This window comes from Dicentrarchus labrax, unplaced genomic scaffold, assembly GCF_905237075.1.
Source record: "Dicentrarchus labrax unplaced genomic scaffold, dlabrax2021, whole genome shotgun sequence".
NCBI classification, from domain to species: domain Eukaryota; kingdom Metazoa; phylum Chordata; class Actinopteri; family Moronidae; genus Dicentrarchus; species Dicentrarchus labrax.
Genome location: NW_026136719.1, coordinates 28,798,966 through 28,820,545, shown reverse-complemented (window position 1 = coordinate 28,820,545; position 21,580 = coordinate 28,798,966). Strand labels below are relative to the sequence as shown.

The following is a 21,580-nucleotide window of genomic DNA, read 5'->3' as shown; positions in this document are numbered from 1 at the left end:
TGCCCAAAAACATTTTTCACAGCCATTACGAAAGAAACTGTAAGAACAATAAAAATTACAGAACTTGCCAAACCTGTTGTATGATCACAATTTTATCCATTTGCTCCAATATAAACTCAAGTCACTGAGAGCTGTATCAATACAGTGTTCTGTACCGTTCAGTCCAGCTCTACTAGACTCTACATGACATCATATTCATTAGATTACTTCTGTCCAAAACAACTTACAATACAAGCATTCAAACTCAAAAGGAACAAGAGTTAGGCCTGAAGGTGACGGGCCAGAGAAGGGCTTGAGAAGAGGACCCAGTAGAAAGAAGAGGAATTTCAGGGGACTCAGGCTGGGGGAGAGATGAGAGAACAGAGGAGGAGAGGTCAATGGGGAGAGAGCGGAGGTTATGACGGGTAGCACGGGTGGGTTGTGTCTGAACAGAGGGAAGGGGGATAGAATAAGACACCAAGTAGTGATGAGAGACATGAAAGTAAAACGGTGGCGGGTGAAGACATAGTCCAATTGGTTTGTGAGCGGGGGAAGATGTGGATAAAGAAAGATAAAACAAAGACTGACAAGGAAGAAGAATTTATACTTGTTCACCCAGATGCTGGAGTGCAGAGCCACTGTCGGGAAAGTGAGAGAGAAAGGACAGTTAACAGTGGGGTGGCATGTGAATATTATTAATAGTATTATTAATAATAGTACTTCACTGATTTAACATTGCTCTCCCATAACATGGATTGTCTGCCAAGGTTTCTCTTTTTCCAACTGGATTCCAACGTTCAGCAAGTGGTGACGATTCTTCTGAATAAACATGAGACTTTTAACAGGAACCCTGGAGGGGTTCTTTCCTCCCACCTACAGCTGCAGCATGCATCCAGCAGGTGGAGAGCTTCTGGAGAAAACCCTACAGGTAGGCTACTGAATAGTACAGTAGGGCAAGGCAAGTGAGTTACAGTCACTCGATCAGTTAGGAATATTGCAGCAGTTCAATCTGGCCTACCCTTCACAATGGGTTTGCTCAGGAGAATCCCTTGGAGGATCACTGTGCGACAAATGGAATCCTTGAACTGGTTATATTTTGGTGAAAGTAGGACTAGAAGAGTACACTGTAAATGATGTGAACTACGAACTTTCAACACCCTGCTTTCAAACCTACAGCCCCTTTTTTGTGAAGTATCACTGAACGAAACAAAACACTGTTAATAGTTAAATTGTTTACTCATTATTACTGTCACTTGAATTTATTAAGTAATTATTATTGTCCCATTCAGTTGTTCCCCTTGACACGACAGAAGAATACCCTGGGGAAATTGTGTTTGGATTTTTGCATAAATTAAAAATGTCTGTACATTTTTTGTGGACTGAATCCTGAAAATGAAGCTATATTGCAAGTGAATGAAGAGTAAAAACTCACAGTCAGTGTGTACCATCTTACCAGACTGGCAGGTAAAACAGGAGCAAAGGTAAATGAATTATAGATTCTAGTGCCTTGTAGTAATGATAAATAATTCATGATGTTATAGTTCCTTGCATAAATCACACACATATCTCTTTAGCAGCTATAACAAAATACATGAATATTAAGACATCACAGTGGGCTCTCATCTTATGACAATTGTTGTTATTTTCTGGCATTACATAGACAAAAAGCAAATAATTGATTAATTAGGAAATGATTTTGTTTTTTTCCTGACAATATAAATAGCTGGCTCTCCCTATAAGCAACCTAAGCAGCAGCTTATGGTCCCACAGCTCCCTGGGGCCCCAGGGAGTGTGTGTTGGGGGGGGGGGACTTTAAAAAGTCTAAACTAATGCAGGACATACCTTGACTCTCTAAAAAAATACACTTCCCATAATGCAACTAGAAAGCATTGCACATAACACAGGCTCTACATTAAAAATGTATGTGCTTCTCCCTGACTAGTAAATTGACTTTGACATGTAACGTTGGTGTAATGCCTCCTGATACACACCACAGTGCCCCCTCAGTCACGGCTGCTGGCAGAAGGGCTTGGTCAGTCCGGGAGATGCAAAAGGGTGATCCACAGGTGATCTATGACCTAGTTGCCATTGCATTCCAGCTTTTCTTGCCAGCTCATTACCTTCCAGGGTCGCTGACAGGATGCTGTGAATGAGTGACCATCCTTCGGCCACTGGCTCTGGCTAAAGAGGCTCCTCAATTTAATTATTTAATTTTAATTACACAGTCTAAATTAGGTTTCCACAAACTTTTGTCACAGCCCCCAATCTTTATCATTTACTCCTATGTAACTGAATTGTTTAACCCTAACCATAACCCTAACCCTAACCCCTTACTTCAATTGGTTTGGCAGTCTGATAATATTGTCCTCCAAGGATGAGGAGGGACATTTACCTCTGAACAGGCAAACCTTTGATCTCTATAAAAGGACTTGTGTAACACAGAGTAAAAAGCTGCTCCAGTGTCAGCTTTAGATTCAGTATCAACAAGCCGCAGTGAGTCTTCCTTATCCTCCACACAGAGGTACTGTTCCATTTCGCTTCTTTACAGCAAGAGTTTCACTCAGTTTTAGTAAGTTTGATCAGTTTAGTTTGTTACTGTAGTCTTTTTAAGTGTATTTTCATTCAGTTATATTGATTTAGGTCTTGTTTATGTCACTTAATTTCAGATTTAGTAACTTCAGTTTAAATTGGTTTTAGAGTTAAGGTTAGGGTTTGGTCTAATTTAACTTACTTGAATAACAGAATAATGATAGTGATTCATTGTTACCCTTTCACAGCTGTGCATATATTTCAGCTGTTATTTGTTTGAAATATAGTGCTGAAATCTGTTCTGTCTGAATGTTGGATGTTTTGAGGGGAAAGAGGACATTTTAAACATCTGTTTCATTGATTATCAAAACAGATGTGGTCTCAGGACGTATGACAGAAGAGCTGTGTCATTGTCACCCTGCAGTTCTCTGTTTGTGGTACTGCCTGTGGCTGTGTTTCTTTAGCTGTTGGTGGTCTGTGTTTTATATCTACCATGTATTATTGTTTCACCTAACCTCATGACACATGAACACGTACAGGAACAACTGATCAGAGTTACTCCATCCACTTTGCATGTAAGACTGTAGAGTATTGCTTTTTCAGCTTTTTGTGTATTTTACTATGCAGCAACAAAGGTCACATGGACTCATCTTTGTGAAGGTGCATTTATTTGGCTGTACAGTGAGAACTTTGAAACAGTTTGGATGGAGGTGAGAGGCAGATAGGACGAGGGCTGCTGTAATTCATTGACACTGTGTTTTCGTGTAAGCTATGAGGTCCTGTTGAACAGAGCTGTTGTTTTAGTTGTTACGTAAACAACTGTTTTGGTTTACCATGCTATCTTAAAGTCGTTTTTTTGGTGTTGTTTGCAAGATTTCATACACTTTCATGGGATATCCGTACATTTGTGAGTATTTTGATCACACTTGTAATGCCCTGTGACATCGATATAACATCTCTGTAAACATGCCGGATTATAGCAAAGCTGCTAATTTGCATCCGCAGTCCCTAATAAAATAAATAGAGAAAATACAAACAGAACAACACACACAGCACAATACATTACACAATCATAAAAATACCAGACTCAGACAGTATATAACAATGTATCAAATCAAAACATCAGTTATAATACATGTAACACATCCTAATACATCATGAATGCTTACAGCAACTCATAGGATGAATGACGATTGTGTTATAATGTGTTATTCAAACACATAATGATCGGTTTGTATATACACATGTTAGATGGCAGAATGAGAAATGATTACAGCCTCCAGCTACATACTGCATGCATACCACAAGCAATGTTTCTACTTATACTATACTTAAAATATATTGCTGGCTGATTTAACTGTGTCTTTCTTTGCCTACTGTCCACGGTACAGGACAAAATGAAGACGACAGAGTATTCTTTGGAGAAGAACGATACTCAAGGAGTCTCTTTTGTAAGTACAAAACAAACAGCAGCTTCCACCAGCATTCTCCTGACCTCTTCACATGTTGCTTTCTCTGCTTGTGCATGTTGCTTTAGTCTCCCCTCCTATTGTTTCTCCCACATCCTGTGTTTTTGTTGTGGATGTCTTTGATCCACTTTCTGTGAGTATTTGGCTGGAATATTGAGAAAGAGGCACTCTCTGTTTCTTACTCTGTTTAACTCTTTCCTTTCTGTCTGATTCCTTCACTCTGTCTCTTTGCATTTATGACTCTTAAGAAGGAAGATGGTTTCCGACGGAGAACTGAATCTGTGGCCTCCGGTCCAGAACATACTGATTTGGATAAAAGTGAAACAGCGGACCCTTCTCGATTCAGAAAATACCACCAGAGCCTTCAGACCCTCAAACCTTTCCGCTGCTCCTCATCACAGTCAGTGTCACTGATGTTTCAGAGCACTTAAATATAATTCGAATTTGAATATTTTTTGAACATGTTTACAGACTGTACTTATATTATCTTATATTGGTTGATGTTTCCATGTCTAGGTCCCACCCTCTGGACAATGCGGGTTTCCTGTCCTTTACAACCTTTGCCTGGATGACCCACATGATGTGGGCCATTTTCAGGAATAAGCTGGACCTGAGCTCTCTCAACCTGTCTCCTCTGGATGCTGCCCACACCAGTGGAGAAAGGTCTCACAATCTTCTTGCTGATTCACAGGGGTGTCACATGTCTCTGTTTGACAGTACAGTACATTTGACATGTGACAAGTCTAGCTGTTGAAACTCATATCGTGAAACGGAATCATAAAAATACTAAGGAACTATTAAAAACGGAATGTGTAAAGTGCATTTTATGAGCATTTTTACTGTTTTACTTTTGTAGTAAATTAACAAAGCTGATAGTGTGGACTCTGATTGTGTGTGCTGCACAGGCTCCACAGACTCTGGGAGGAAGAAGTGGAAAAGGTGGGCCTGGAGAAGGCCTCTCTGGTTCGGGTGATCCTTCGCTTTCAAAGAACCCGGCTGATTGTGTCTGTCATTATTGGGGTCCTTTCCATGGTGGCAGCATTTTTTGGCCCGGTAATTTTTTTCTGAATTTTAGTATCAGCCGGTGCTTCTTCTGTCGGCCGCATCCAGTGGCCTCCTCAGAATATGTCCTAATATCACATTCATTGTCAATGTGGAGGGGGAACCATTCAAAACCTTACTAGGCTACATATGTATTATCTGCTAAATATATTTAAAGTATAAAAAGTAAAGGCCAATTCATACTTTCTGTTTCAACTGGGGGCGGCGAATAGAGTAGCTCCTTTATAATGCATACAGTTAGGTAGTTTAATCTATAGGTTACCATCATAGGCGTCAGGTGCCTATTAAAGGGTCACAGGCTAAATAGGAGGGGTTGAGATGACTAATGGGGTATGAAAGAAGAAAAAACCTGAAGTTCTTCTCTCCAATCTTGCTTTTTTTTGTTAAATATTGGGTGATTTTGCCTCTTTGAGCTTAAAACATACAAACAAACAAAAATGTTGTAATCGATGCTTTAATCTTTAGAAATGCAAGTACAAGCAACTCAAAATGGTACTTAAGTATACATGAGTAAATGTATTTTACATTTACTTTACAACACTGTCAGTCTTTACCACAAACTACAGTAGTTGGTGGCACTGCCCAGAAAAGAGAAATGCAATGTATATTCATGCAGGATTTTATCAATGGCAGAAAAACAATGTTAATGTGTGATGCTCTCTCATTAAGTGTTACAAACCTCTCTGTCCTTGCAGGCTGTTCTGGTCTATCAGATACTAAATTATACTGATAACCCAGAGTTGTCCACAACGTCCCACGGTGTTGGTCTGGCCTTCGCTTTGTTCACCTCAGAGTTCTTCAAAGCCTTCCTAATATCTTTGCTGTGGGCTTTAAACCTGCGCACTGCAGTCAGACTGAAGGGTGCCTTCTCTTCAATGGCCTTCCAGAAAGTGATATCCCTCCGGGTGCACAGCGGCATTTCCATGGGAGAGGTAAAGCCTGGGTTACATGCATGAGGGCTGATGCTTGTTAAATACTGTGTTAGCTAACTTAAGATGTGGCTATATATATATAAGCCAGTTTTATCTTTTAACCAACTTCAAAATTTGGTTGTCTTTTCAACATAGACAAGCCGAGCACAAGGAAGTACAGGAAAGGAGAAAGTTGACCAAGGTTCCTAAAATAGCAGAACTTAGGAAGGTTCAGTTGTTTACCCATTTACTATGTGATTGACTATAATTTCAAAAAAGGATTTGAGAATTAGTCATAAAACCACACAATTTCCCAGCTTGGGATCAATAAAGTATATCTATCTATCTATCTATCTATCTATCTATCTATCTATCTATCTATCTATCTATCTATCTATCTATCTATCTATCTATCTATCTATCTATCTATCTATCTATCTATCTATCTATCAACCAGAGCATTCTACCTGTGCATGTAATTGGGGTTATAGGGGACCTTTTGCATAATACAATCTCTACCTCTCTCTCTCTCTCTCGTCCAGATGATTAATGTTTTGACCAACGATGGACATAGAATATTTGAGGCAGTATTGTTTGGAAGCTTTGTGCTGTGTGCCCCAGTCCTCTTTATTGTGTGTATCGTCTATGCCTGCTATATTCTGGGCTACACTGCACTGACTGGAGTCTGCACCTACCTCATCTTCATCCCCATACAGGTTTGTACTTTAGAAACTGCACATCATACGTGGACGTATTTCAATTAGCAGTGAAAAGTATGGGTTTCAGATTTTTCCTCACCCTATTTTTCTGTATTTTAATTAGCTACTTGTAGGCACATATTTAATGCTTTCCATGTTATACAGGATATTTTCCTTAAGTAGTTCAGCCACAAGGATAGGCCTAAATTACTATACTATACTACTATATTTGCTGCTTGTTTTCCATTATCATTAATATTAATATCGTTCTTTTTTCTGCTTTCAGTTTTTCCTAGCCAAGCTCATTAACAAATTCAGGTGGAAAGCTATATTGATAACAGACAGCCGCGTTCGCACAATGAATGAGATTCTCAACAGCATCAAACTTATCAAGATGTACGCCTGGGAAGATTCCTTTGAGACAAAGATTGCAGGTATGAAGTGGACTCTCTATCAATATCATGTATATTTCCCCTTTGTGTAAACAAAACAACATGTTTCGTGGTCCAAAATTTGGGATTTCTGTAAGTAAAAAGGAAAACATGCTCACCTGTATGTGAATCTGTAGATGGTGGAAACTGGCACCATGATGAAGACCTTTAAACGAAACAGTATGTTTTAATTAGCTTTTGAACACATAGCCATTCTGTAGGAGGCATCAGAGGCAGAGGCAGCAGCCATATACTCTCCACCACCATGCCACCTAACCTGCACCTCCTTCCCTAAATGCATGCAAAACAAGTACCATGGATTAAGCTCCATTGGGCCTTCTCCTCCACCAGTCCATGCTCTTTCTGTGTGCAGCAATGTGCGTCTTGGCTTCTAGCTTCCTTTGTCAGGAACTGCCCTACTTGTTGAACTCACTTCATTAGAAGTTTCTGCAACCTTCTGACTCTCAAACTTTTGTTTGGTTTTAAGATGGCTTCTTGACCTCCCCCTTGCGCTCATGCACCTGTATTAATATTCAAAACATATTTGTTTTGAACATAAATGGCCAATTGTTGGATGTGGGGCTTGTCCATGTCTGCACATTGTCCAGTTGAATATGATTTATAAGTATTTTAGTATATAATAGTTTAGTACATTATTTTTGGAGTGGACTCCACACAGCCCTGGGTCTTCACAACTGCTGAAATGTTGACTGGGTGGCTCCAGCAGCAAGGGTCTAATACGTTTACCAGGAGATGTAAATGTAAAAACCAAGTCTTTTCCAAACCTGTGATGCTGTTTCTCTCGTAGGCTTAAGGAAAACTGAGAAGAAACACTTACAGAGTGTCAGCTATGTCCAGAACATCAATACCAGCATCACCAGCATCATTCCCACCCTCGCCACCGTTCTCACCTTCATTGTACACACTTTGTTGGGCCTAGGTCTCAGCACGTCCGATGTGAGTACCACAGCAGTGCAGCGTATACAACCTTTGTCAACATGCCTAGTGTGTCATTTCAGTGGTTAATAGAGATGTATTGAAAAACAGGACATAGAGAGAAGTCTGTAAGTCATTGTACAGAACAGAAAGCTCTGTCTAGTTACAATATGTAGGGTTCTGAGACATAAAATATGTGTTTAGGTTATTGTTGATACACTATTTTTCCTTTGTTTGTTTGTGTGCACCAGAGAGCATTGTAGTCAATTTAAAACCAATATAAGTCAGTGTCAGTGTTGAATCTCTGATTGCTATTCAATCATTACAGGCCTTTACCACTATTGCCATCTTCAACTCCATGAGGTTCTGCCTGGCTTTGATGCCCCTGTCTGTGAAGTCCCTGGCTGAGGCTGCTGTTTCACTGACACGACTGAGGGTAAACTATTCTCTTTGAGTCCTGGACAGCAGTTATTATTATTTTATTATTAGCTGTATTATTCATTAACACTCTTTTGCAGTGACATGATCCAGCAATACAAAGTGCAAGGTTGTAATATCTTACCTAGGTAGTGATACGTGAACATGGCTTTTTTTAATCCTTATTTATTTGAAACATAATTTGTTGCTGTTGTGGATCTCGTTTGCAATTAAACTCTCAACTTCGAAAACGTGAAAAAGCTTATGAATGCAATGTGTGGCTGTTTCAGAAAATATTGCTGATCCAGAATCCAGAGCCCTACCTGATGCTGAGGGAAGACAGTGGCTCGGCCATAGTGATGAAAAACGCCACACTTTCATGGACCAAACCATACAGCTCGCCAGACTCGCCACCCGGCTCAGCCAATGGGGTGATTGGACACAAAGTGGATGAGATGTCCCAGAATGGGAAGACTGAAACCTTGCCAGCCCTGAGGAACATCTCCTTCACACTGCCTAAGGTGTCCTTTACCATTGATGCAGATTATTGAATGGTTAATGATTGAGGTTAGATTAGTAAACTTACTCTGGGTTATTTCCTGAAGGGCAACCTGCTTGGTGTCTGTGGGAATGTGGGAAGTGGAAAGACATCACTGATTTCCAGCATTTTGGAACAGGTTTGTCTTTTTTGCAATTTATTCTCTTTTACCATCATTGCAAGTCTCTGACATAATGTTTGGCAGTATCAGTGTGTTGATGTTGAGAAGACACAGGGCACTGCTAACTGCAAGAACGGACAGGAAATGCAGATTTCACTTACAGCACCTTTAACTGATGCTCCTTAACATACAGCGTTTCTCATGCATTTTCTGCATTTTCTGTATTTTAGATGCATCTTCTGCAGGGCTCCCTGACAGCTGATGGGACATTTGCCTATGTTTCCCAGCAGGCCTGGATATTCCATGGAACTGTTCAAGAAAACATCCTGATGGGGGAACCATTTGATCAGACCAAGTAATTGATCACTTAACCCACTATGTATTATTAACTAAGGGGATACCGTATGTGAAGTGAATAAGTTACTACTGTTCTCTTTTGCTCTAGAGACACAGGCCTGTAAAATCAGGCTTGGATCTTCCTTTTAAGGTTATCTCACGTGACAAATGTTAAACTGGGAGAAAGTTCCTCTTATCTCTGTGAGTTCGCATCTGGCAAGGTTGTCAAATAAGAGCAGAAGTCATCTCTGTTATCTGACAGGTTTATCATTGGGAAGCCTCGCTATGCTGCAAGAGATGGCAAGAAGTGAGACTGCTGACCTGTGTGCAGTATTTTGATGAGTCATGTGGTGTAGCTGGTATTTATGCTGCATTTCTGAGCCTTTGTCCTTTTGACTCTCTCTCATGTGCATTGTCTGTGCAGAAACAGTCAAACTAGAAATAGGCTGTGAGTATATAATATACACAGAATAAAGGGATTATTCCAAAATGGATAAGTATGTAAAAACAATAGTAGCCCCTGCTTATGATTACAGATGGTAACAGACAGTATGTGTTCATATTAAATATATCAAGATGCACAAGAGGCTGCACGCAAAATCTTACATTTACTGAGGACAGAATTGTGTATCTCTTGATGTATTTTGCAGACTTTTTTCCAAAATGATGCATCACATTTCTGTTGTTTTTCTTATGAAGTAAACTAAATGAAATAACCAAAATGGTCTTCAGAATGGCCATGTTGAATACAGTATACTTGGCTGTCCCCTGACTTTTTTATTTATTGTTTTCCTCCACAGATACGAAAGAGTTGTGGATGTCTGCAGCCTCAGAGCTGACCTGACAATCCTCCCATATGGTGATCAGACGGAGGTAGGAGCTCTCTGCTGCTGTCTCAACTTTCCAAACTGAATGTTTTTATGTTTCTGAATGATTTCTTGTAGTTGAACCTTTAACACTTACACCCTCTGATGTGTGGTAAGATGCCCTTTGTAAACATGTAAAATGTAAACAATTCATTGCTAAGAAGGAGCACTAACCAGACTGGTGGTCTGTGGTGCTTAGCTGTGTCTGGCTTGGATTTCAGAGACTTGCTCATATAGTCTAGTGCCAAAATAACAAGGCTTTCTTTTAAGTTGTTTCCTCATGAACCACAGCAATCTTGTAGAAATGCTTGGTGGTCTTGAGTAGCGATAGACCAATTAATCAGTTGGCAATTATCTGGCATCTTGAGATAATCAGCATTGGTTCACAGCCAGCTTTCAGACACAATTATATGCAATAATGAAGTTTCCTCACTTCTGACATACTCCGCTCCCCCTTATATTAAACACATTCTTCTGACATCTATGGCATAACCCAATGTATTTTTCTATTTCATTTATTTAAAAAGAAAACCACATTGTACTGGTTAAGATAACCAAGATTGTAGTGTGCATTTATCATTGGCAAGCCTCAATATTCTGCTACAGATGTCAAGAAGCCAGACTGCTGACCTGTGTACAGTATTTAGATGAGTCATGCCATCTAACTGGCATTTATGACTGTTGTTAGGGCTGTAGTTGTGCTGTAACCATTATGTATGTAGTAACTACTGTAGGAAAGGTTAATATACACTAGACTCGCCCTGCTCTCTAAATATAGAGAGCAGGCCATTGAAAAACTCATATCCATTGACCACTAGTTTTGAGCTCTGAGACAACTCAATAGAAGGAAGGAACTTTTTTCCCTCAAGCTGATCATTAGTCTACAACCATTCAAACACTAGATTATGCCATGTTACGGTGTGTGTTATTTGGTTTCTATTACTAATAAAAACACATAAACATTAGTTGGAACAATCAGTGATTCACATTCCTTGCTTTTTCCCTTGAAGCCCATTTTAGCATTGCACTTTAGTTAATTACTGCAAGTTCACTGTGTCAATTGTGTTACTTCACACTATGTTCAAGTGCAAATCTTCCATGAAAGTTAATATAAAACTAGATGTTCAGGGAGAAAGAACAATAATCTACTGTGCAAAGTACACTAACTATTGCATGACATAAATCAGTCGTCATGTCTGAGTCAAAACTAAGACACCGGGTCTATTGGTTTAACATAACCAACTCTGAAACTCAATTTGGGGTAAATTCCAAGCTAAACTAATGAGTTTATTTGAAGCTGTGGGTACTTGTTTTGACTTTCAGTATCTTCATGCACCTGCACCCTGTGTTTTTGCAAAGATGTGTGGAATGTTTATTTTTTATTTTACATTGGTGTAAATTAGAAAAAGTGAAAAGCCGATTTTAAATTCTTTCTGCCATTTTTTGTTGGCAGATCGGAGAAAGAGGGCTGAATCTGTCAGGGGGACAGAAGCAGAGGATCAGCCTGGCCAGAGCTGTTTACTCCAATAAGGACATCTTCCTCCTTGACGATCCGCTGTCTGCTGTCGATGCCCATGTGGGGAAGCACATTTTTGAAGAATGCATTAAGAAGGAGCTGCAGGGAAAATCCGTCATACTGGTTACACACCAGCTGCAGGTAGGGAGATAGACACAGTTCTATTGTACAGCAGATAATGAATCCTAAATAGCTAAGAGCTTTAGCAAACAAATGTGCAAACGCATTCATAATAACATATTCAAAATCACGTGTGATCACAAAGTAAATCACACATCAGGAAGTGGTGTCTGATTGCTGCCGCTAATATTATCTTCATCATGAATTGTAAGCAGTGAGTCACTCTTGATAAGAGCGTCTGTGAAATGCCATAAATAAATATGGACATGTGCTGTTGGTTAGACCTGTGGCCACAGTGCCGGGATGGTTTTATTGACATGCTTGTCCTTATGTCTGTCAGTATCTGGAGTTCTGTGATGACATTTTGGTGCTGGAGGATGGTGAGGTGCGGGAGGCTGGAGACCACCAGGCCCTGATGAAGACCAATGGACGCTACGCTCAGCTCATCAGCAACTACCAGATGGAACAGGCCAAAGTAAAAAAAAAAAAAATAAACTCAGATGTACTGTAGCTCTGCTATTCTCACCAGTTCTTTATTGTTTTACTAGCTCAAAAACAATTAAAAAAAGGTTGGCTGTAAAACAAGGGACAATATTTTTTTAAGATAAGTTAACAGTTTATCATCTACTTATTTTAAACTTGTCAGCAGCAGACTCACTGTATCGGTATCACTGTGTTTTTGCTTATCATTTACAGACTCAGAAAGAGGAGGATGAAGTGTCACCCCAAGACGTTGCCCAGCTGAAGGAAGTTGAGCTAAGAGATAGCGCAGACAGTGGTATAGTAAACCCAGGTATGGAAACCAGGAAAAAGTTTTAATGATCCAAAAAAAATGATACAGTGTTGGATCATTTATGATACCTCAATTCATCTTTATAGACTCCTTAAAATGAAAATAAGGGTGCTGCTCATTACAGACTTTAGTACAAAGATCCCTAAAAGCAGTTCAGAGAGTAGAGACAGTCAGAACATAGACAATGGGATATTGTAGGATAGTTTGCAACATACTGTCATACTGTGTGTGGGCTTGTAAAGGGGCCAATATTACCAGGAGGTAAAAGGTCCATGGAGGAAACAAAGAGACATTGGATGAAAGAAGCAGGGGGCAATGATCACAAAGCTTTGTGAAACAATACCAAACAGAGCAACACACCTGCAGTTCTGACTGTCAATATACTTAACATCAACTTAACATTTAATGCCTTTATTAGAATCTGCAGTAAGGAGATGATTCCTGTCGTGGTATTAATATTTTCCCCACCATCTGTGCTTTCTTTCAGCATTTGACATGTCAGATGAAAAGGATGATGGAGTGACAGCTGACCAAAAATGTAAGTCTACAAAATGTTCAGATGTCTAGTTCATATCCAGGCCCATTCTAATGTGGGAAAGCCAAAGTTAAGTGGGCATGTATGCTTCAACAGAAGCGCTTGTTGAGTGACCACCTTTCTGACAATGGAATTGGGGACGGCTGTGTCTGAAAATTTCTGTAATTTTCTGAAACCGATAAAGTCACATTCACAGCCACTTACCACACTGATTGGCATGGTGTGTGGAGGTGAGAACGTAAGCTGGGTTTGAATGTCTCTCTCAAGATACTACACAGCATTTTGTCATTTTTCATGTTTACAACAAACTAAGTGCGCCATTATCCCTATAATTAAACGATTATCACATCTTGCCCTGTTCTGTGATGGTCTGCTTTTCACTCTGCCAGACTGATGCAAATGGAAGTCACTCTAATTGTGCCATGATTTTATAAAATCCTTCCCTTCCCCTTTAGCTGCAGTCGGTGACCAGCTGGTCAGTCAGGAGACCTCCACAGAAGGTTCCATCTCCTGGAGAGTCTACCATCAATACTGCCAGGCAGCTGGAGGTCTGATACAGTACACACGTCGGCATTGGCATGATTCTGTGCAATAATACACAATTCACACATGCCCAATTCAGTTGATGATGTTTGGTGTGACTGTTTTGCTGCAGGCTACTTCGTCACCTTCCTCACCATCCTGAACATCGTCCTGATGATCGGATCTACAGCCTTCAGCAACTGGTGGCTCAGCTTCTGGCTGGGGAAGGGTAATGGGGTGAGAACCATCTCTCTCTCTCTCTCTCTCTCTCTCTCTCTCTCTCTCTCTCTCTCTCTCTCTCCCTCTCTCTCTCTCTCTCTCTCTCTCTCTCTCTCTCTCTCTCTCTCTCTCTCCCTCTCTCTCTCTCTCTCTCTCTCTATCTATCTGTCTCTCACACCTGAAATGTGAATGTGTTCTCAGTGGATGTGTGACTTCCCACCACCGGAAACAATAAAGACTTGCTCCAACGAGCATGTTGTTTGGACAATCTGAGAGCAGTCAATAGTTCACGTAATATGTGTTACCCAATCTTTTGCAAAACTCACAACCCAGAACGGGTGTGACACAAATCATGAAGTTTTGCAGGACAGCCAGGAAGGATATAAACTCTTCCTATACCTACCCTGTGTCTTTATTTAATTCCCATCTCAACTCAGCTTTATCTAAATAGCACAACACAGTTGATCATAGTGTGCAGGACAAGTAACACAGTAGCATGGCAGGCCGGACTATTGTTATCTGACCTTAAAGGGTTGTGATGGGGATTTTTATTCAATGCGCACCTGAAGAGAACCTTATGAATCCAAATTATACATTTTACTCTTTTCAGTCTTACATTGTATTTATTTGACCCAATATTCACTACACGATAACTACATATATTTGGATGTAATCACATCTCTGTCAGCCATAAAAATTATCATTGTAGATTAAAAAAAATTGTGTTGATGGATTATCTCTGGCCCTGGTCTCCAGTAACATCATGTGTTTTCTCTGTTTTTTTCCACACTCAATAAGACGTCACCTCAGGGCGACATCTCAGAAAACCCAGACCTGTCGTTTTACCAACTTATTTATGGTGTGATGGTGGTTGTCATGGTCATACTTGCCGTCATCAAATGCTTCTTCTACACTCGGGTCACGTTGAATGCCGCCTGCAAATTTCACAACACAATGTTCAAGAAGGTAACCGCCAGTCTTCTATAAACAATTTAAACACTCACACTTTACAATTTTAATTTAACCATGTTTACTCATCATAAGTCGATATCAAAAGTTTGTGTTTGTTTCTGATAGTATGTTTAGTGTGACTTCTTTTAAAGCCTGGTAGAAGCTTCAGTAACATGCAGTTGCTACCAATGAGCCGCTGTTAATGAAGACTTTTTTGTTTTCCTTTTTCAGATTATCGCAAGTCCCATGAGTTTCTTCGACACGACACCAACTGGCCGCATCCTCAACCGCTTCTCCAAAGATCAAGAGGAGGTGGACACCGTGCTTCCCCTCCATATGGACCCTTTCTTGCAGTTTTGCCTGCTGGTCACCTTCACCATTGTCATCATCTCGTCTGTCTTCCCCCCCATGCTGGTAGCTGTGGTTGTCATGGGAGCTTTGTTCACCCTCATTCTCTTGTGAGTTGTTGATAAGTCTAATAATTTCAATGGGGACTGTTGGAAAATAGGATTGTAGAAATTCATAATCTGGTTTTGTGCATGAAGACATGCAACAATTGACAAAAGTTGATTAAGGTGTATTGAATATCAGTTGTGGTTCCTCTGCAGTATATTCCAGAGGAGTATCCGTCAGATGAAAAGGATGGAGAATATCAGTCGCTCTCCCTGCATCTCTCTCACCACCTCCACCCTGCAGGGCCTCAGCACCATCCACGCCTACAACATAAGAGACAGCCACATAAAAAAGTAAGATTCCAGAGTTCCTCAAGGTGAAATGCTATATATTTTTGCTGATTTTGTTTTGTTGACCTTTCAGTCTTGCTAAGATTGTCTTTTAATTCTTCTCTGCTTTAAATGTATGCATGGTAAAAGCAACAGGTCATGTTTTAGTCGCAGTGTCTCTGATCCTTTGTATGCATTGTAAATGCTGTTTTATTGATCACTGGAGTATGGCGTTATTGTTCAAAAACCCTGGTCTGTGCTTTGTCATGTTGTAGGTTCAAGTCACTGAATGACATCAACTCCAACCACTATTTACTGTTTCACTCGGGGACACGTTGGCTCTCCTTCTGGCTGGACTTCATGGCTGCGTCTATGACCTTGCTGGTGGCTCTGTTCGTTGTGCTCAGCAAGGAAGAAATCATCAGTCCGGCTTTGAAAGGCCTGGCCATGTCCTACACCATACAGGTAAATTTGTACAGCAAATGAATGGACCTCTGACACATTGCAAGCACCTGCAACATGTGTCTTTACAGACTGTGTTGTCCAGTTGACAGGCATGCTTCAGTATGTGGTGAGGCAGGCGACGGAGGTGGAGGCGAGGTTTAACTCGGTGGAGCGGCTGCAGGAATACATCACGGTCAGAATCTGGACTTCTCTGCCTCAGAAAAATAAAGACACAACACCCCTCCTATGCGCTTGCTCACAGTAGTTGTTATTTATTGTGTATAGGATTGTAAGTCTGAGGCCCCCAGACACATAAAGGAGTCTCAAATCTCAGAGGACTGGCCAAAGAGCGGAGCCATCACCTTCCAGGACTATAAGATGAGGTACAGGGAGAATACACCCATTGTCCTGAACGGGCTGGATATCTTCATCCGAGCTGGAGAGAAGCTGGGCATTGTGGGAAGGACAGGCTCTGGTAAGACTCTGACTCAGGTAAAGGTGGAGTTTAGTGTAAGTGGGCAATTTTAGAAAATGTCAAGTTAATCTAGACATTAAAATGATTGAATAAATAAACTATTAATAGTTATCATGGAGGTAAATTTCGAAGATTGCAGAATACAAACAAAATGCTGAAGGAAACCCTTCCTCTGTAAACCATTAGAGTTACTATTCTTAGATACTCCATGCTTTGTGTGTGTAGGGAAGTCCTCTTTAGGCGTGGCTCTGTTCAGGCTGGTGGAGCCGGCAGCAGGAACCATCCTGATAGACGGAGTGGACATTATGGCCATTGGTCTGCAGGATCTGCGCAGCAAATTGTCCATCATCCCCCAGGATCCTGTGCTATTTATTGGCACAGTCAGGTAACCTTAGCAAACCTCTAACTGCACAGAGCTTTGTGTTTACACTGTTCTCACTGTGGTGGGTCACTGGTTAACCAGCTGTGATAATGTGTGTTTGCTCACAGGTACAACCTAGACCCCTTCAATAACTACACTGATGAGGAGATCTGGGCGGCGCTGGAGAAGACCTACATGAAGGACTCAGTATGTTAGCAGTACAATGTGAAGCACAGTACATCAGCTGTTTTATTATACAGTAGTGTGTGATCATTTATCCAGACCAGATCTTGTCAGCCAGCGTGCAGCATGTGACTGGTCTATGAATGTTGTCTTTGCAGTCACTTTGGTACAATAGAGACAACAACAACTACTTATGATATTGTAAATTGAAATATTATCCGCATTCAGTGGAAGTTGCAGCAGTCGTGCTGGTAGTGGCTGTCTTGGTGGTGTAGCAGCATTATGGAACCCTTGTTTTAAATATAATATTAACAGTCATTTTTACAGAAGCACTATCAGCCTTATGTACTTCAAAATACTCATACTAATAGAAAAATGCACCTTTTGAGTATAATGCAAACTACTGGATTAATATTACTGATACATTATGTGTAAATACCATTTTACTGAGGTGGAGCTAGTTTTGACTATTTAATTAACCTACTGTTTGGTAGTTACATTTAGAGCGACGCATTATATTTTCATCAAATGTTTTATATATATTCATTTGAAAAGTATCAGTAACTCTCAAAATAATGTAGTAGTAGTAAAAAACATGCAATATTTCCTGCTGAAATGTAAAAGTATCATAAAATAAAGCTGTAAAGTAAGTAGTAAAGTAGTACCTCAAATTAGTACTTAAGTACAGTACTTACTTACTAGTAAACACTGCACACACTCTTCTCATCTAACTCTCAGCAAGAAAGTGAAAGTGTATTTGTCAAAATGTCAAACTCTTCCATTAATGGGACTTTAATGTACAGCAAAAGTAAAAGTAGTGCTATGAATATTGTTTTGTTTCCTCAGATCTCCAGACTGGAGGGGAAACTACAGGCGCAGGTGCTGGAGAATGGAGAAAACTTCTCAGTAGGAGAAAGACAACTGATGTGTATGGCCAGAGCACTACTCCGCAACTCCAAGGTTTGCATGTGTCCACCTCTTCGGATTCCTTTTGATTTGCACACTTTCCAATTTTGCTGATTCTGAACAGCCAGTGGATTACTACAGCCATATGTGTGTTGCAACCAGTCAAATGAAGTAACTGCTTGTGCTCGCATGTGCTTTATTCACATTTGCATCAATTCATTATCAACGACTTTGGCTCTTTGGCTACTGTGATTACTTGCTGTGCACTCTTTTACTATATCATTACTATTCTCTATTTTCTTGTTCAGTTTTAAATCTTAATCTGTACAGTTACACCTAATTTCCCCCTAAACCCTCTCTACCCTATGTAATCTTAAAGGTCCAGGGTGTAACATTTAGGAGGATCTATTGGCAGAAGTAGAATATAATATTCATAGGTAAGTATGTAGATGGCCTTTTGTGTTACTGTTATCGTGAGTCACTGTAGTTTCTCCTTCATGTTCGGAAGACTGAGCTGTACTCTAATGGTTGCAATCTGCAACTTTCTGCCAGATGCCACTAAATTATACACACTGGTCCGTTAACTCGCCCACTTCTTAGCCACTCTTCTCATCCACACAAACTGTCTCTACTGTTTTCCAACAGATCATTCTTTTGGATGAGGCAACGGCATCCATCGATGCGGAGACAGACACCTTAATTCAGAACACCATCAAAGAAGCTTTCCAGAGCTGTACCATGCTCACCATCGCCCATCGTATCAACACCGTGATGAACACCGATCGTATTCTGGTCATGGACAACGGAGAGGTGACAAACACAGAAATATGCAAAGATAAAGTTTGTGTGATCCTAAACCTCAAACTTACAGTAAGTGTTCTGTCCGTCAGGCGGCAGAGTTCGACAGTCCAGATGTACTGAAGCAAAGACCGGACTCTATGTTCTCCTCACTCCTGACTGCTGCTAACACTGTGAACACCTGAAGAGGGCCAATGACACCACAGCACCACTACACAGTAACCGCTGTAACAATCATTTGCTCAACCATATCTTAAACAGTATTCTCATACTGTAATCTGGACTGCTTATATCAGGTGTACCTGAGCAGCAGAGATGGAGTTTGATATTAATGCAGACATGTTGTTGTGTAAATATAATAAGTATTTCTTATCCCTACTGTCTGCTTAAAGAACATTTTTTGTGGAAGTCAATATGATTTGTTATGTATACTGTATTTAAAACATATTATTTATTGATTTTCTATGTCTTTGTTTGCTGCTATTGCAAATTACTATATATGAAGTTTTGATCTGTTGTGTGAATATGTACTGTATATGCATTTGCAATGTCAAAGAAATATTGCATTTTTATCTTACAAAGTACCCGTAAATGGAAAATATAACTAATGTAACAGGGCTTAGTGGTAATAAAGGATGTAAATTTGTAAGTTTTGTTTCGTGTTTGCTGCAATCAATAACACAGTTCTCCTTTTCCTCATCTGCACTCGCAATGTGCATTTAAAAAGTGTCTAAAATCGTTAAAGACATTACTAGTCTTGTATGTTATAATTAGCACTTAGTGATGCTCGTTGCTTATTTTTTACATGCTATAGGGCTGCCAATTTAGCAATAACAGTTTTATTCTTCACCAATTGACGCACCACCCCCTATAAGCTTCTGTGAAACCGTTAGAAAACGCTGATTGAAGAGGCAACAGTGGCTAATGCTCGATAGTTGTGCAAAGTCAGTAAATTTGTTGGAGGATCAGCTCATAGAGGAAGTTTGCTACCACAGTTGTGGCTCTTTTAAAAGAGAATTTCACACATATGGGCATCAAATCCAGCCAGTGTCTTATGAAGAAGAAGGTTTTGTGCTGTGAAATCCCTTTAAGGCATGACGTTCCTTTCAGATGTGGTTATTGTGTTTTCGTGGTGAGGTCTCGTCCCTAGCCTGCCCTTTTAAATCCTCCTTTATCTTTCCGCTCTCCATCCTCTCACCTTCCATTCATGACAGAAACGATGAGGATACAAAATATACATATTAGGAAATATAATCTTTACACATGAAGATATAAATGGATGACGCACTTTAAAAAAGCATGTTAAGAGCTAATCTAATAAACACTCAAGCATGTCTCTTGTTGCACAGAAATCTCACTTAGGTGAAAAATAGTCTTATATTTTAGTTTATTGCTTAGTTTGAAGTATTTAGACAGATTGTAACATTGATGCAGCATGCATAAGGTTCAGTTCAGCACACAGAAGAACATGGCAGAATTTTAACACTGACTGACAGGGACATGAGGCAGGCAGCAAATCACAGGACAGAGGACAGGATAAATGAGTGATACTGCAAGGGTCCTTGCATATGTTTAATTTTTTATCAGAACCAACAAGCTCATTCCCAATAATCATTTTCCATGATCTTCCATATTTCATGATAACCTGTGATCGTGACTCCGTCCAACTTAATTGAGGCTTTCACAGCTAAGGAAGGGATTCCCTGCATCATGGAAGATGATTATTAGGAATGTGGATGATGCCATCATCTATGTCACAGAACGTACACACTCCTGGAGAAGCCACAAAACACTGTGAGGATCATGTTTTCTGACTTCTCCAGTGCTTTTGACACCGTCCAGCATCTCCTGACAGGGAAGCTCTCTGTGCTGCAGTTAGTTCAGCACCTTGTGGCCGGGATTACAGACTACAGTCAGTTTCACTGGAACTACTTAGTAGGCGTCCTACCTCAGGAATTAATTATTTAATGCAGCCAATCAGAATCAAATATTCACCCAAACCCTGATATAAGTTATAAATATTATAGTTAAATTAGCTTCATATAATTCTTATTATGAAAGATTTGTTATGTTGATTTAACCTTTAAAAGAATCATTTTGTTAAGCAACAAAGAAACAACGGGTTCTAAAATGAACCCTCTGAAATAGTTCTAACCTTCTGAGGGTACCATACGTACCACGCTATTAACCATTTAAAACTTCTATATAGAACCACTTATTCTTTTCAAAGGCCTTTGAAACAAGCAAAAACACACTTCTGTAACGTCTGGAGCTTTGGCAAAAATCTATCCCAGTGATTCTTTTAGCCTGCTGTTTCTCACCAACTTCAGCTGCCATCTGACTTAAGAACACATGATGGCACCAGAGTTGTTTTTGTTTTTCCTCCTGACAGCCCAATGATGGAATGACTATTTGAAAAAAGGGTTTACTTTTAAAACACAATCAAAAACCACTGTTGCAAAGGTTTTTATTAACAAGTGAAACAATGCAGGGAGAAAAAAAGTCCTTTGTTTGACTGATAATGATGCTCAATCGTTTGTTGGAGGAGCTACAGGAGAAAATAAAGGCACAGTTTGAGGAATAATTATTCATTTTTCCTCATCTCTGTTTTTTTTTTTTTTTCAAAAATATTTTTATTGTCAATTTTCTTAACAATTGAAGCAACAGACAAACACACACATATATAATAATAAGAAATAAAAAAAAATACATTTTGACACAGACTATAACATGTAAAAACAA

General features: G+C 39.9%; 1 protein-coding gene across 3 annotated transcripts; it reads left to right on the top strand.

Annotated features, from left to right (window-relative positions):
* The first annotated feature begins 534 nt into the window (after positions 1–534).
* abcc12 (ATP-binding cassette, sub-family C (CFTR/MRP), member 12) lies at positions 535–19,487 on the top strand. 3 transcript variants are annotated; one of them, XM_051380223.1, is made up of 31 exons: positions 535–907; positions 3,900–3,959; positions 4,226–4,377; positions 4,494–4,640; positions 4,883–5,030; positions 5,735–5,971; positions 6,493–6,666; positions 6,935–7,082; positions 7,888–8,036; positions 8,344–8,451; positions 8,723–8,953; positions 9,038–9,109; positions 9,322–9,446; positions 10,228–10,300; positions 11,747–11,950; positions 12,270–12,404; positions 12,626–12,722; positions 13,210–13,260; positions 13,713–13,805; positions 13,913–14,016; positions 14,797–14,964; positions 15,181–15,407; positions 15,558–15,695; positions 15,947–16,136; positions 16,219–16,308; positions 16,401–16,590; positions 16,816–16,975; positions 17,080–17,158; positions 17,981–18,094; positions 18,686–18,850; positions 18,931–19,487. In XM_051380223.1, exons 1-31 carry the CDS (start codon positions 809–811, stop codon positions 19,021–19,023), a joined length of 4,221 nt encoding a protein of 1,406 aa, XP_051236183.1. In that variant the 5' UTR covers positions 535–808; the 3' UTR covers positions 19,024–19,487. The 3 variants fall into 3 exon arrangements, with proteins under 3 accessions (XP_051236183.1, XP_051236184.1, XP_051236185.1); XM_051380224.1 differs by lacking the exon at positions 535–907 and adding an exon at positions 2,436–2,500; XM_051380225.1 differs by lacking the exon at positions 535–907 and adding an exon at positions 3,284–3,415.
* Positions 19,488–21,580: the final 2,093 nt, after the last annotated feature.

Bases quoted from the DNA above. Each gene is read 5' to 3' on its own strand.
- abcc12 (XM_051380223.1), top strand. From the start codon at position 809: ATGAGACTTTTAACAGGAACCCTGGAGGGGTTCTTTCCTCCCACCTAC. The intron at 13,806-13,912 runs GTCTGATACAGT...GTTTTGCTGCAG, and splicing joins ATACTGCCAGGCAGCTGGAG to GCTACTTCGTCACCTTCCTC. The intron at 18,851-18,930 runs GTGACAAACACA...TCTGTCCGTCAG, and splicing joins TGGTCATGGACAACGGAGAG to GCGGCAGAGTTCGACAGTCC.